This window comes from Cyphomyrmex costatus, unplaced genomic scaffold (assembly GCF_001594065.2).
Source record: "Cyphomyrmex costatus isolate MS0001 unplaced genomic scaffold, Ccosl1.0 scaffold390, whole genome shotgun sequence".
Classification (NCBI taxonomy): Eukaryota; Metazoa; Arthropoda; class Insecta; order Hymenoptera; family Formicidae; genus Cyphomyrmex; species Cyphomyrmex costatus.
This window is the reverse complement of record NW_017278101.1, coordinates 239,300-254,545: the sequence shown is the minus strand read 5'-3', so window position 1 is coordinate 254,545 and position 15,246 is coordinate 239,300. Positions and strand designations below refer to the sequence as shown.

The window sequence follows — 15,246 nt, the reverse complement described above, 5'->3', positions numbered from 1 at the left end:
GTCGATCGGAGTCGCACTTCACGCGGCCATGCAAACCCGCTCCGAATTCAGTCCGCGGGGAACGGGGTCTTGTGACACTTATGACAGTTTGTCACGCGCACGTGTTCGCGAGTGATCGCGCGTTTGTCGGCTGTGCGTTCAGAGCGGATTGATCCTTGTCGCCGCTGGGCTGCCATGACTGGCCGCGTTGATCCCGCGCGAGGAAGTGCTGCTGATGATCGATACATCGCCGTGTTCGCGTTGCCGCTGCTGCCCGGCACCGATTGAGATCTGGACCGCCAGGTGACTCGGACCCGAAGTCCGTGATTCGCGATGACGAGCAAGAAGAGTCACACCCTCCGCATAGAGTCCGAGATCGATCGGAATCGCGAGGATGGTAACTGGAAGAAGGTTATACAACTCGCGGAACATCTAAAAGTGCAGTACCCCAGCAATCCCGCCCCTCCGCAGCTCTGCCACGCTCTGCTCCTCTCGGCTCCGCCATCTGATTTGATTCTGGTCTGATCCGGTCTGATCGTGGCCGTCTCTCCCACGCATATGCTTGCAGCATAAACAACGTCCCGCTATTTTCTACGAGAGAAAGAGAGACAGAAGAGAGAGGAGAAAAAAAGATGTCACGTCATGTAAAGATCAAGGATATCCGCAGAGTCTGCGTGAACGAAATGTCACGCTCTTTCTGTTTAATTATATATCGAGTTACATGTATCCTCAATGTTTTGTTCCTGCGATGTTTTGCATTATCATTCATGCCGTTTTTAATCCTGTAATTTTTCGCGTAGCAGACACGCAGAGAGAGAAAAAAAATGATATTTATATAATAATACAGCCTTTAGATATGCGGCAAGAAAATTAATGAAATATTGCTGATCGTTGTCGAATATTTTTTTTCAAGCGATACCAAATATTCAATAAGTCATCTATTTTATTAAATATTTGCATATGCAGTTTGTATACAAATACAGACAGGATTCTATAGCGACTTAATTTTGCTCGATAGAGTGTCTAGCGAATTTCTTAAGCGGAGAAGCAAGATTAGAGAGTTTTTTGGAGCAAACTCCACCGATAGACGCTAATATTGTCAAGGCACGAAATGGATTGACAGAAACGCGGAAATATTTGTTACTAGCTGCTAATGAAAAGGATAAACAGGTAGGTGTAATATCATGAAAGAATAGTGTATCTGATAGAAAATAAAAGTCAATTGTGTCTGATTGGTTTGCTTCTAATAACGATATTTCAGGCGTTAGTCGTTTTGGATGCTCATCTGCTACTTGGGAAACTTCACTATGCGATGGGGATGTACGAGGATGCGATTCATCACTATCAACAAGCCGAACTAGACACACTTACAGAAAAGCAATTACCTTGTCGAAGTTTACGTATTATAGCAGAATCGTATGCAATTAAAGGTTTGCAATTGACAACTATTATGGTTTCTTCCTTCTGACGATAGTAGTACATTTTAGTGCATTATTTAAAAAGGTACACATAACAGCTTGCTTTATAGTTTTCTGTGTTTTCTCTCTTAACAGTAGTTTTTTGTTTGATAGTTATGTGGTTAGATATATACATACATATACGTCATTTTATGTGCAAGATTTGCATTGAATATAGGCATTTCATAATAGATAGCATAAATTGAAACTGTATACTTTGACAAATCTACTGCATTTATATTGTCTTCCCGTTAGTGTGTCCATGCACTAATTTTAGTAACGAATTGATTAGACACATTTATTTAATTCATAAATTTCTTGTTATCCAGTATATTCATTTATTACTATGGCTTGTGTATGATTTAGAGAAAGAAAGATCGTTTACTTTAGACACTGACAAACATTTATCCTGCCGAAGACTGCGCATTATAGCAGAATCATATGCGATCAAAGGTTTGTATGCTTGTTTGCTTCGTTTTGCTTGTATCTATTTAGAAGTTTATTTAATTACTGCACATTTAATATATATATATATATATTACACACTTTATAATAATATCCACTTATAACAATATAGAAGCTTGCTTGTAAATGCTTTTATAAATTTAAGAACATATACTAGCATGTTATCTCATTTGTGTATTTTTTAATATGTAGAATTTTCAAAGAATCTCTCAAGTGAAATAAACAAAAGTTCTATGCTTTGGCTTTTTTATATTTAATTTCATCTACTTGTCTCTATCGAATACAACTAGATTTAGTTGCGATGAGTTTGGGGCAAGCACAATATGAAGATCGTTATTATTCACGAAGAATGAAGCTATAACAAATTTTGTAAAGTATTTCATCACACGTTTTTGGCCACTAAGATTGAAAATTTTAATTTTATTTTGTATATTAAATTAATTTTTTTTCTTGGCATTGTCATTAACGTGTCAGTATTCCCTAATTGATATTGATATTGTAAACTGTTACTCGTGTCAGGTCTCTGTCTGGAAAGGCTACCACCACACTCCAAGTCGAAATACAAGATTACAGAATGGCAAGAACAGATAATCAAGTGTTACGAGATTTCTGGCGACTTGACGCTGGTGTATTTGCAGGAACAAGACAAAATTGCTATGCAACAACAAAATGGTATTTCCACTATAAATACAAATAATACAGGTAATTGGCAAAATTTAATTCGATAAAAATATTTATAGCTTTTAACCATTAAATAATTGTAATGGTTCTTTTTTTTTTTTGTAGGTACATACTCCACCACCACACCAACTCCAGTTTCTGCAAAATATATTGGCCCCATTTTGGAAACTGCGCTACAGAGAGCGCCAATATTGTATATTCAAACTGGCAACATACAAGCCGCTGTTAATCGTTATAGGTATATGCTAATTAATATTATAACTCCAGTTCTTGAATAAGAAACTTTCTTACGGGTTATTAATTAAAAAAATATATACATATGCTTGTCATCATATTAATTTTAAAAAATATATTCGTTATAATGTAACGAATATAATTATTATCAAATATTTCAATTTTAACAGGGAAATTTTATCTGCTGTTGAATCTACAACTACTCAGAGTCTGCGGGTAACTCTGACCAGACAGTTGGCGGAAGTGTTATTACGTGGCATAAGCGGTACTGATTACAAACCACCAGACGAACAAATTGACACAATGGGTATGATAAGTATATATCTGTATAAATATAGCGTAATATTTTAAAGAAGGAAAATTTATTCGTATTAATATTGCAGCAGCCGTGAGTAATAGACGGGTGAATCATTACTCAGGCGCCAATCTGTCGGATTCGCCGTGGAAACCAAAGAAGTACGTGGGACCAAATATGTTCGTCCCCAGGAACGAGTACGAGGAATCGATTCTGCTGTTGTTGATCAGCGAGGCGATGGCGGTAAGAGACGCCGTCCTCAGCCAATCGCCCGAATTCAAGGAAGCCAGGATACACGCGTTTGAGAATGCCACTGCTATCTACGACCTACTCACGGTTGTCGTCGTCAGATGGAGTCAAGTGGAACTTTTACATGAGGTTGAGATTTCCTCTCTTTTTGAAAAATCCTATCGTCATTTTATTGTCTACCGCTATTTTAATGATAAATTCATATATTATTCGATATTTAATATTTCAGTCTTTCGAAAGAGCAATGAAGTTCTCTCACGAGGAAGTACACATATGGACGCAATACGCACTATGCTTAATAAGCATGGGGAGATACATGCACGCGTATAGAGTTTTAAAGGTAGTTGCCAGGCTATCGCCTCAGAAAGTAATGCCCTGTCTGTTGGCGGCGAGACTATGTTACGAGCAGTTGAATATGGTAAATAAACTACATTTCTCATTTATATCTCCCGTCTATATTTCTCATCTATATCTTTATTTATATTTAAAAATAAAAAGCATATTCCCATCCTGACGATTTTGAGCAGATAAATGAAGGTATCGAATGGAGCCAAAAGGCTCTGCAGCGAGAAATGGCGAGTTCACAGGGGATGCAGTCTAGATGCCACTTGTACATCGGAATCGGCCACAGCATGCTTTCTACAAACACAATCGTGAAGCAGGACAAAGTAAATCACACAAACGCCGCGATGGACTGCTTTCAAAAGTACGTATTTCTCGCGTAACGCGACACGATTAAGAAATGCAATTCTCATAGATTTTTTTTTCTTAATTAATTAATAAAAGATCTCGTATTCTAGAGCGCAACAGTGCGATCCTAACGATCATCTGGCCGAGTATTACCTGGCTCACGAATATGCAATAAACAGACAAATAAGCGACGCCATCGTGCACGTGAAAATTGCGCTGAATCTACGAGCAGAACACATTCCATCATTGCATTTATTCGCATTACTCCTGTCGGCACATAAGCAGTATTCTGAAGCATTGCATGTGATAAACAGCGTACTAGAGGAATATCCGGACAATTTGAATTTCCTCTATGTAAAAGCGCATCTCGAATTGCGAAGTATCGGCGGTGTCGATGCATTATACACCATCAGCCACATGTTACATTTATGGAAGAGTCTTTATGAGGATCAAACGAACGTTAATTGCAACGAGCAACAGAGCGAGAAGCGCAGCGAGACTAGAAGCGTCTTTCAGCTTTACACATCGGAAATGTCCGATAAAGATTCTAGTGAGTTATACGTCATACATGTGTAATGTAGATAACGTTGGATAATAACAGTAGAAATAACAAACGGATTATATTCATTTTATAAACAGATTGAATTCATTTTCTCATTGCGTTTTCCAATAACATATCCAATAACATTTTGTTAAATAGAACTTTAATTATTAATTTTAATGCAAAACACGATAGGCCCTCCACAAGAATCTCCAAAAAATCGATTAATCTCACAAAAGACTGATAATTTCCTATAGGTTCCCTGCATGCGCAATCATTAGCCGCTTCGAAAGTCGAGCAAGCCCTTTCTGAGGTTGCCTCGTCAATTAGCTCGTTCACACCGAAGCCAGGGCCGCAGAGAGCATGGCTGCTGCAATTGCAGATCTGGCTTCTGCTCACCGAGGTTTTCCTTATTCTGGATCAACCAAATGGCGCTGTTCTATCCCTCCAAGAGGCTACCAACATCTTCCCATTGAGTCATCACATTATGTACACGGTACAATTCGAATCTCCTCACCATTATCTCTGTATTTGATGATTCAGATTAAATGATTCGTTGAGTGATTGTTGTACAATAATGTATAATTAAGTACAATTATCTTTTTATAGCGTGGCCTTCTGCATGAATACAAGTTGGAGTATACGGAAGCAAAGCAATGCTATCAAAATGCTGTTTCAATTAATCCCTCGCACATAAAGAGTTTACAACACCTGGTAATAATTGTTGCGCTGCATATACTAATTCTCAAATATATATTTTATATAATTTTATGAATGTATGCGATAGTAGTAAATCTAACGCTATTTCTACTTTATTTGCAGGGTCTTATTTATCACTATTTGGGTAGTCAGAGACTGGCTGAGAAAACCTTGAGGGACGCTGCAAAAATCGATCCAAATTCTCATCAAACTTGGTATTATATGGCCTCAATTGGTACCATAGCATAAGATTATCTTGACGATCTATCTTTATGGCACGAGCCAATGGTCATTTATTATCTATAATGATTTCACAACGATAACGTATCTGTACTCTAGTAATTGGGTAATCAGTTATCTTAAAAATCGTCGCGATAAATCGAATATCAAGATACGAATAGATTTGATGCGCGCGTGTCTTATCAGTTTTGTTCTTTCTGATATTAGTATTTATTTCTTTATATAATTATATATAAATTATTAATTTATTATATACAACACATATATATATATATATATATGTATGTATCTATTTATTTATACGATATTATTTAATGTTATCAATTATAGACGGGGTACACAAAGAATGTTATATTTCAGGTATAATTTAGGAATGGTATTGGAATCACTGGGCGAGGTGGAGGCTGCCAGTGACTGTATGGCAACAGCGTTGGAGGTCGAAACGACAAATCCCATTTTGCCGATTCTGTCGATACCAGTGACCTTCGAGTGAACTAAGAGAACAAGATTCGACGAATCACGATTTACTTTTTCTCTATATGCGCGTTCGTAATTTCCGCGGGCATTCATTCCCTCGCCTTCCCGTCAATAGTACCTGGACACGTTGTACTATTGTATAAACTTATTGTTAAAGAAAGAAAAGAAGATATATACTTTAATTATACAAAATATAGAGTTACAATCGATGTAATAAATTCGAATAAAGTCTTACCTCCAAAAACGTCAGACAAATTCGCGGAACGTAACGTGACCATTTCGTGGAAGGATCTTTTTCGCGGTAAAGTAATCCCACTTTAACTCAAAGCTATATCTACCGCAGAGCGGTGTCGCATGTCTCGCCGCATTGTGGATACGATAAATTTCAAATACTCTTATCCGATACGAACTTGTGCACAGCAGCGAGTGCCACTTTCGTATTCACATACCTCTACTCGGGGGCAACATGCAGGAGTCAACGTCTAAAGAACGTAGAATTTCCCGCGCTTGCAAATATGCGTATTGGTGTTCTGTTATTCGGAGCTATTATGTACCTTATCGTTATTTCAGAACCCGTTATCTATAAGATTGTCGCATTTTCGGACGATACGATGTCGCGCATTTACGGCAATGCGCGCGGCAGTGCGCATACGTGGTGGCCCAATTTGCGCGCGATGCGCAAGCACATATTGCACGTATACGTGAAATCGTACCACAGGTACGTACGTGTATATATATATATACGTATGTATAAGCGGGATTCACGGACGGATGGGCGGACGGGTTCGGATCGGAAAAGTCTGATGTAATGCCTCTAAAAATGTAGTAATTTATTTTTATAGAAATCGATAAGGACGAGATTTTATCGGAGCGGTGTACGACGGTCGATCTTCGTTTTCTACGCTTTCTTCTTTTTTTTTTTCCTTCTCTCCTTCTATCTCTGATAGACGAGCAGAGGAATCTTCCCTTTCTCTTCCTCTCCTTCGATCGCGTCGCAGCAAACACGTATACGTTTTGTACGCGCGACGCGTAATAACGATTGCATATAGAACGCACACGAATGACAGTCGCGTTATCGTTAAGAGGTATAAGCTATTTTCTTTTGTGTAATCGATATAATAATGTTATACATGCATGGCCTGGTTTCGCGCAGGGAGCTTGGGGAAAACGCCTTGTGAATCGCCTTCGCTGGGGAGGGTCGGCGCGTATTGACGCGTATGCAGAGGCATACACTGCCGCTCGCGTTTCCTTCTCTAATTTCAAATTACATCAGCCGGGAAGTCATTAAGAGGTACGGCAATTTTCCGGCTGGTATAGTAAAGTTTCGCTTAAACGAAATGAGCGAAAACCTATAGAAGAACATTAACGACGTCTTCCAGCGTATCTCTTTTTCCTCTCGACGTCTTACTCGTGGACGTCAAGTTTCTTATTTCTGGAAAGTCGAATGGGAGATCGGTCGGGTAATAAAAACAGTATAGGATCCGCGTTAGTTATAACCGCGTCTTTTTTTTTTTTTTTTTAATGATAATTCGTGATGCGAATTTTGCGTTAATTATCATATAGGCTCACGTAATTGCATTTGATAGGCGAGCGATACGCGCGTCGAATCTGGGAGAAAGAGAGAGAGAGAGCGACGTCATCGAGGCGCGAATTTAAATTACCGCAGGACGCGCGGAAGACGAATATTTAAATACGTAATGGAGTTGCATATTACATGTCGCTCCGAGCTGAATACGGCGAGACGCGCGGCTTTATATTCAAGCTCTCCTCCGCATTTATACGTTTAAAGCTATATCGAGCTATATCCATTTTCCTGCCTCATACTAACCCACATTGTATAAGTATTCTTTAAATAAAGAATACTATAAAAGCGCGCACAGCCATACAGAGATGCGTATGTGTGTGCCGTTGTGTATCTTTCTCTCTGTGTATCGTGCATCCCTCTCTTTCTCTCTCTCTCTCTCTCTCTCTTTTCTTCCCTTTTATTCACATTAAACGTCCAAAACACGCAGCCTCCCACGTCCCACCTCACTCGATTGAACGGCGCTTTTAACCGGAGATTGAAACAATTCGAAATTTTGACGGCACTGTTCCGTCAAGCTTGAATATTCGACGCCACGCGAAAGAGGCTTTTATCACCGAGTGAATCGCAAACAAATATCAGAGAAATTACCGCTCTCGCTTCCCTTTCTCTCTCTCTCTCTCTCTCTCACCCTTACCGCGCCTAGGTATTGGGATATATTGCGCAACAAACGGAATTCCATTTTCCCTCTCTATCCCCGTCGGCGATCCGCCGCGCCACCCCTCATCCCTCGCCGTCTTTCGCGCAAGGACGCGAGGAATATCAATTTTTAACGGGCGATAGCGTGACCGTGCGAGAGACCGATGCCATTACGGTAAAATTAACATTCTTTACTGCGGCTCTCCCTATTAAATTCCCTGCCTCCACCTGCCTGCCTGCCTACCCAACCACCTACCTACCTTCAGAAAACTCACCCCGGTACCGAGCGCCCCCGACTCTCGACGCCCCCGTTCTCTCGCTCGCTCTCGCCCTTCTCCCCCCCCCCTCTCCCCACCCCCTCGTCCCGTAACGAGATTATACCGCGGTCGTACCGTTTCGCCGTCCCGTTCTATCGCGTGTCGCATTGCGCGTCCTAGCGTGCGCAGGCTCGACGCACGGCGACGCGACGCGGCGTGCCGTGTGGTGCCGCGTCGTCGTCATATGCGGCGGCGAGAGACTTTTCCGAGAACCGCTCCTCTTCGCTCGAGCGAGAGAGAGAGAGGGAGAGAGGGAGGGAGGGAGGAAGAGGGAGCCCGGCGGGTGGGCCCGACCCCTTCGAGAGAACTACGTCAATGACGTTAGCCTTTGACGACGCTCCGTTCGACGGAGCGCCGGCGACGGAACCGCAGCAGCGCGGCTCTCGGCGCCCCGCATCGATTTTTGCCACGGCGCGGCGCGACGCGACGCGGCAACGTTTCCGCGAAGCGTCCGCGTTTATGTGTTAACATACGTACACACCCTTGCTGCCACGTACGAGCCGCGGGTAATACAATATCGCATCCCTCGTTAGCGCATTATGCATACGTGGGGCGGCACGGCGGCACGGCGTCGCGTCGCGTCGCGTCGCGTCGGCCGGTTTCCCCACAGTTCACCGTTTTATTTCCCTTCCCACTCTTTTCCACCTCGGTGGCTCCCCTTTTCGCTCCGAAATAACGGAAATGGCGGACACGACGCAGAGAACCGCAGGCGATCACCCCGGAAATAATAATCGGCAGAGAATAAATAAAAAGGCGCGTCACACGTGATATAATTATTTTTCTTCGTAAACGCCACCCGCCGTCGCTCTAATTACCCGCCTTATTATTATATCGACAACGCGCGCCGGGCGCGTCCGCCGCGACGCCGCGCCGATGCGCGCGTATAACCGCGCCGCGTCTCCGGAATATATCGGTCACGGTCACAACGACGGAGCGGTTAACAATTCATCGGACGATACACACACACACACACACACACACGCAGCGGAGCAGTGCGGACAGCGAGGTGTTCCTGGCCGTCGCGTCGCCGTGTTCCTGGCCAGAGCCACGCCAGCGATCGATATACGCGCGCTTTTGCGAGAAAAGAAGTTCGGTATTCCTCTCGGCGAGCGCTCGTCCGCCTCCTCCTCCTCCTCCCCCCCCCCCCCTCCCCCGAGAGGGCGTCAGGTCGCCGCCCGTTGGTTCCCTCCGTTGTATTCGCGTATTATCTCGCGCTGCTTTTGTATTGTTTTTTTTTTATACACAAGGAGCACACACTCGATGCCCGTTTCTATCAGGGCTATTTAATTTTATAATCTCACTGTCAATTCAAACTTTTCGTGTTTTATTATTCTATAAGAATTTGGAGAAGAGTAAGATGAACCGAGATTGAAACTAATTTACGTTGTTGGAATAACGAACATATATATATATATATATATATATATATATATATATGTGTCAAGAGAATATCAAGATGACTATTTTGACTGCATGTCACGAAAAGTTAAAATGATGATTTTTTATTACAAAATTTGACCACTTATTGACGTTAAGAAAAGCAAAGTTATTTTGATTTCTCGTTGACTTTTGTGTGTTCCTTGAGTTGTATGTCGGTCTTTACACCCTTCGACAAACTCGGTGCATTTTCGTTATTAAAAGAGAAGATATATTATGTACAGTCAGATATCGTAACCACTTTCAACTCTTACAATTACAAATCCTGGATAGCACTGATGACCCAACAAAATGAATACAGAACATGAGTATCTAATTTATTATATTAAAAAAAAAAGGATCGAGATTCAAAATTCTACACTGGGGGAATGTTACAATAATTTGAAAAGGATAGCGCTTGTTTTATCTAAAATCAAAATGGTAATAACACACACATTGAAATAATCTAGTTATAGAGATAAGATAAAGTGTAATGTATTTTTTCATCTAGATAATCATCTGGATAATTTTATACAGATAACGGCAAACACACAGTGAGCGAGGATCTCAGGCTTGTGTTTCCGATACACGCAAAGCTAAATCGACGCAACGATCGTCTGAAATCTCGAAGCTATACGAGCGCGCGAAAAAAAATGCTCTCTCGCTCCATATCGCAGAGGGTCGGTTCATCCGCAGGCACCATAGGGAGAATCGCAGCGTGTCGGCGTATAGGACTTAAACGTCGAAGATCAAAATCTCGTGGAAATTACGGCAATTTCCCGTTCTCGTCGGAACTCGGAGGTGTCGGTCGTGTCGGTCCCGCGATCGATCTCCCTTCCTGAATATAGCGTCACCCTGAATATAGAAATAAGTATGCCCTGAACGTGGCGTCGCAACACTGAAACTTCGTCGCGTCGCACGCTTCGAGTTCTCGCACCTGTCGCCCGTAATTCTCTCTCTCTCTCTCTCTGTCTTTCTCTTTCTGTCTCTTCTTTTCCGCGGACAAACGGCATCAGCGAGTTTCTCAGAGAGCGGCTTCCAGCGATCGTGACGCATTTTTTCTTTTTACATCGTCACAGCTGCCTAAGTATCCGCGATTACCGATTTCTAGCTGGAAACGCTCGCGCGCGCGCGCGTGCAATGCAACCGGCCGGCTTCGTGAAGAGGCGTGTTGAATTATTCACCGCAGCACGCGGCACAACTTGCGTTACTTACTTGCGTAGACCACCTTCGTATATATAACCGCCTTCGTAAAGATTTCAGGTCCTCCTCGTCGGAAGAACTCGCGCCGTAATGGGGTGGTACACACGACACCGGAATACGTATTGTTAGTTGCGGTGAGAGATGAATAGATAGATATATAGCTTTATTTATCACGCGTTCTAGAATAAGTTCTCTCGAGCACTAAGACACTTAACATCACAATAAGCGCGAAAACATATACCTACAACACAGTAAAAAGACATATTATTAGAAAAAAAAAAAAGAAAATAACAGAAGAAAAAGGAAATACACGTAGAAAATAAAACTGCAGAGAAATATGCAAGAAAATAATACAATGGCAGAAGTGTGTAAAAAAAAAATAACCCAATAGCTAAAATATGCAAGACAAGTAATACAAAACGAGAAATATACAAGAAACCTAATATAAAAATAAGAGAGAGAGAGAGAGATAGATGGATAGCTCAATTTATTACGCGCTTAGGAAGATATCCTCTCGAGAGTCATAAAACTCAATCATACAAATGTTATTACGATGAATATAGAGTACATTTTTACAATGAGTTAACAGAAAAAAGAAATATACGTGTATGATAAGATAATGTTATAATTTAGTTAAAGAAAAAAAGTGCGCTGCGCATACATATTCGTGTATAGAAAATATATATATTTCAGAAAGATTGAAGAGAAAATAAGGCTGTTAATTACGAGTTGATACTTTGTTTTAAATTAATTTAAATGAGCTCGGAGGTTTCACACCATTTCGCGAGTCATTTAGTAGACTGTTCCAAAATTCAGCCGCATAACATAAAGGGAAATAATAGAGAGACAAGGAGAGAGAGAGAGAGAGAGGGGGGGGAGAGAGAATCGCTATTTATTAAGCGTCCTGAGATAATTTCCCTTGAAGCGCAAGAACCTCATGAATACGTATAGTATTATATAGATTATAACAGCACGCTACAATACAGCTAAACAGAGCTGAAAGTGCCAAGTACACGAAATTGAAACATACGGCGCGACAGGAAAAACTTTTGAATAAAATAAATATAAGCGAAATAAAGAAAAACACGTATATACAAATAAACGAAGACCGTATATATTCAGTGAAAATAGACGCTGGGGTCTAATAATATTTCGTACGAATATTACAATTTATATACAGTCGAAGCACGAAAAAAATATATACATATATATTTATATATACACAACAGTTCCGCGAGGTATTTATACGACTCGTAAAACCTCGTAAAAACTCGGTAAAAACGCGAACCGCAAAACCGGCCTATCTCTGACAGTGACAGCAATGTCGATAACGCAAATTCGCAAATCGGGTATAAATACGGTTTGGCCTCGGATCGCAACGCGATATTTCTTTTGTCGCTGACCACGGACGCGCTAAAATAATCCCTACGCCGAATTCGGGAGGCACACACGGTGTATATTTTGCGTTTTCTCTCGCCGCTCGAAAAGCGGGAGCCCGAGAGCGAGATCGCGTTATTGCGACTGGGCGTGCGCACCCGATAATACGGTTAATCAACGACGGTAAGGCGATAATCTCGTCGATTCCTCAATGCGAATATGCCTTATCGGCGAGAGCACGTTTCCCGTCACGTACATACTCGCACGTACATATACGAGAACGCAATGCAGAACTTTTGGAGAATATATAATCTATACGCGGGCAATACGAAGTGGAGCACGCTGTGAGGACGAGAGACAGACAGAGAGGAGAGAGAGAGAGAGAGAGGGAGAAGAGCTTTCCTCATCTTCGTGGATGTCTCTGTACGGAAAACAATTAAGCTATACAGGGTCATATTTTATCAATAAGCAGCCCATTTGTTGTTCCTAAATTCTCCGGATGTAATCATTCCAATCCGTCGCGCGATTACACGTTATCTGACACCGCTGTCAAATTGCCGCACTGACACACATACCGGGAAAGTGCAAATAGTATATAGGCAAAGCGACGGAGAGCGGCGGAGGGGTGGGAGAAAGGAGTGAAACGAGCGCGCTGCAAGAGGTAGGTTAGAGAAAGAGAGCGAGAGAGGCGGCGGGGGAAGGAAAGGCAAAATAGGAGAAAGGCAAAAGGAGGGTGGGAAAGGGATGCCGGAGGACAAGGGCGACAACGATTATGACGACGACGGTACGGCCGGGTACGATAAATTTTCAGGCTTTACACCCGCCTGTTATAAATTCTTCGAGAAAGTAGGAATCTTATGCACTTGGGAGCCGACTCGAGAACCTAGAACAAGTGAAATTGATCAAAATCAATACTTCGAAGAAGGGAAAAGGGAAAGATGGAGAAAAGGAGATAAAAATGTGAAAAGATTATACGCTCTCTTCTTCCTCGCTTCCCCTCTCTCTCTCTCTCTCTCTAACCGTCTCACCTCGAGCAGATCCAATTTGTGTCGTCGTCCATGAGAACGATAGGTTTCTTCTATGGCGCGGTTTTCTGCACTAAAAGGTCCTCATTTTATTAAAAAAAAAAAAAAAGAAAAAAGAAAAAATAGAAAAGAAGGAGATAAATCGATAAGGGTAAGATGCCATGATGGCGAAAGGACAGGATTGGTGTGTATTACGCAATAAATTTAAAGGAGAATCATTAAGCAAAAAATCTCTCGTGTCGCACACGAGGCCGACCGTGTTGCTTTCGTCGCCAATTTTCGCAATTCAAAGAGCTCTGCAACGAAAACGAACGCAGAGGGTAGGCGAGTAAAGCACGTTCTACAATCGCGTAAGCGTAGTCGCAACGGAAGTGATCGTAACTATAAGAATTCACCAATCACAACCGAATATGAAAAGGATATTCGACTGTGATTGGTTAATTCTTACAGCCTACAATCACTTGCAATTATATTTACGTTTATTGTAGAATAAGCTCAATATTCATTTTTGTACAGGTGACGTACAAAATATATTTGGTTTATAGAGAGTGATTTATTTTTTAGTCCTACAAAATAACATTAAAAAAAAAAAAGTGATATAAAGGAAAACGCCTTTCTGTGTATCCTTATACCATACAATTTTTTTTCAAATCTTTTTTTGGTAAAAAATTGCATATTTTTAACTATTTTTTGCTCGTTAAAATGATAATTAAATATTCTGTGCATAATGACGTGTCTTTTTAATAAAATAAGCACAAAATGAATTGATTACCGGAGTTAGAAAATTAAGTTGCTGGTATGACGTTTACGCCACCCTGTAGATTAAGTTTTTAATCTCAGTTTAACTTACTTTTTATCCGTTTCCAGTTTAAAAAATTCTAAGACTATATAATACACAATAAAGAGTAAATTAAGCCGAGATTAAAGTTAATCCACATTGGAAGAAATGAACGCGAGTCAGAGAGCGAGACGCCGATCGTTATTGGTCGATAACGAAGCGGCGACGATCTGAATGAATCGCGAGGAACACGGAAAAAAAAAAAAAAAAAACAATCGTCGAAAAGAGCGATCGCGAGGGACGAAGAAACGGAAAGAAAGCAGTCGATTCGGGGGACAGGTACACAGGGGGGAAAAAAGAGGGTGGGATCGGTAGCGGAATTCAGGAAAGAGCGCGGGCTGTTGCGACAGCCGTCGATCGGGGGAGGCGAAAGCGCATCGTGAAAGAAGGGAGTTGGGAAAACCGGCGGGGAACGAGCGGAAAGGGGGGGAAGGCAGGCAGCGGCAACAGCAGGCAAATGGATAGATAGAGAGGCGAGAGGGAGACCGGTTGCGTATCACCCAGCCGAAAAACGGCCGTTGTTCGTCCCCGTCAAGATTCGAGAGTGGAGCGGGCTCTTCTCTCTCGCAGAGAGCGGCGCAGGCAAGGCAAGGCACGGCACGGCAAGGCAAAAGGCAAGGCAAAGGGAAGCAGCAGCAGCCCGGCTTTGACCCGGTAGCCGGCGCGACACGGCACAGTCCGCGCGGCTGCCTGACGCATTGCAGGTGCGCGCCGGCCAATCACAGGCCCGGTTAGTTCGCCCGGACTCGTCCTGTAAACACGACCGCACCCACCCCGCCGTGTAAAACGGATTTGTTATACGGGGCGGTCGCGCGCGGGTACGCCGCCGCGCCGTGCCGGCC

General features: G+C 42.2%; 1 protein-coding gene across 3 annotated transcripts; it reads left to right on the top strand.

Annotated features, from left to right (window-relative positions):
• The first annotated feature begins 112 nt into the window (after positions 1-112).
• Positions 113-6,251, top strand: Ttc7 (tetratricopeptide repeat domain 7). 3 transcript variants are annotated; one of them, XM_018543544.1, is made up of 15 exons: positions 113-434; positions 996-1,149; positions 1,241-1,409; positions 1,803-1,889; positions 2,421-2,603; positions 2,688-2,820; positions 2,987-3,123; positions 3,203-3,489; positions 3,590-3,778; positions 3,888-4,066; positions 4,161-4,600; positions 4,849-5,087; positions 5,201-5,305; positions 5,414-5,505; positions 5,891-6,251. In XM_018543544.1, exons 1-15 carry the CDS (start codon positions 313-315, stop codon positions 6,021-6,023), a joined length of 2,649 nt encoding a protein of 882 aa, XP_018399046.1. In that variant the 5' UTR covers positions 113-312; the 3' UTR covers positions 6,024-6,251. The 3 variants fall into 3 exon arrangements, with proteins under 3 accessions (XP_018399046.1, XP_018399045.1, XP_018399048.1); XM_018543543.1 differs by having other exon boundaries at positions 3,200-3,489; XM_018543546.1 differs by lacking the exon at positions 1,803-1,889 and having other exon boundaries at positions 3,200-3,489.
• Positions 6,252-15,246: the final 8,995 nt, after the last annotated feature.

Bases quoted from the DNA above. Each gene is read 5' to 3' on its own strand.
- Ttc7 (XM_018543543.1), top strand. From the start codon at position 313: ATGACGAGCAAGAAGAGTCACACCCTCCGCATAGAGTCCGAGATCGAT. The intron at 3,490-3,589 runs GTTGAGATTTCC...TTAATATTTCAG, and splicing joins AAGTGGAACTTTTACATGAG to TCTTTCGAAAGAGCAATGAA. The intron at 4,601-4,848 runs GTGAGTTATACG...AATTTCCTATAG, and splicing joins AATGTCCGATAAAGATTCTA to GTTCCCTGCATGCGCAATCA.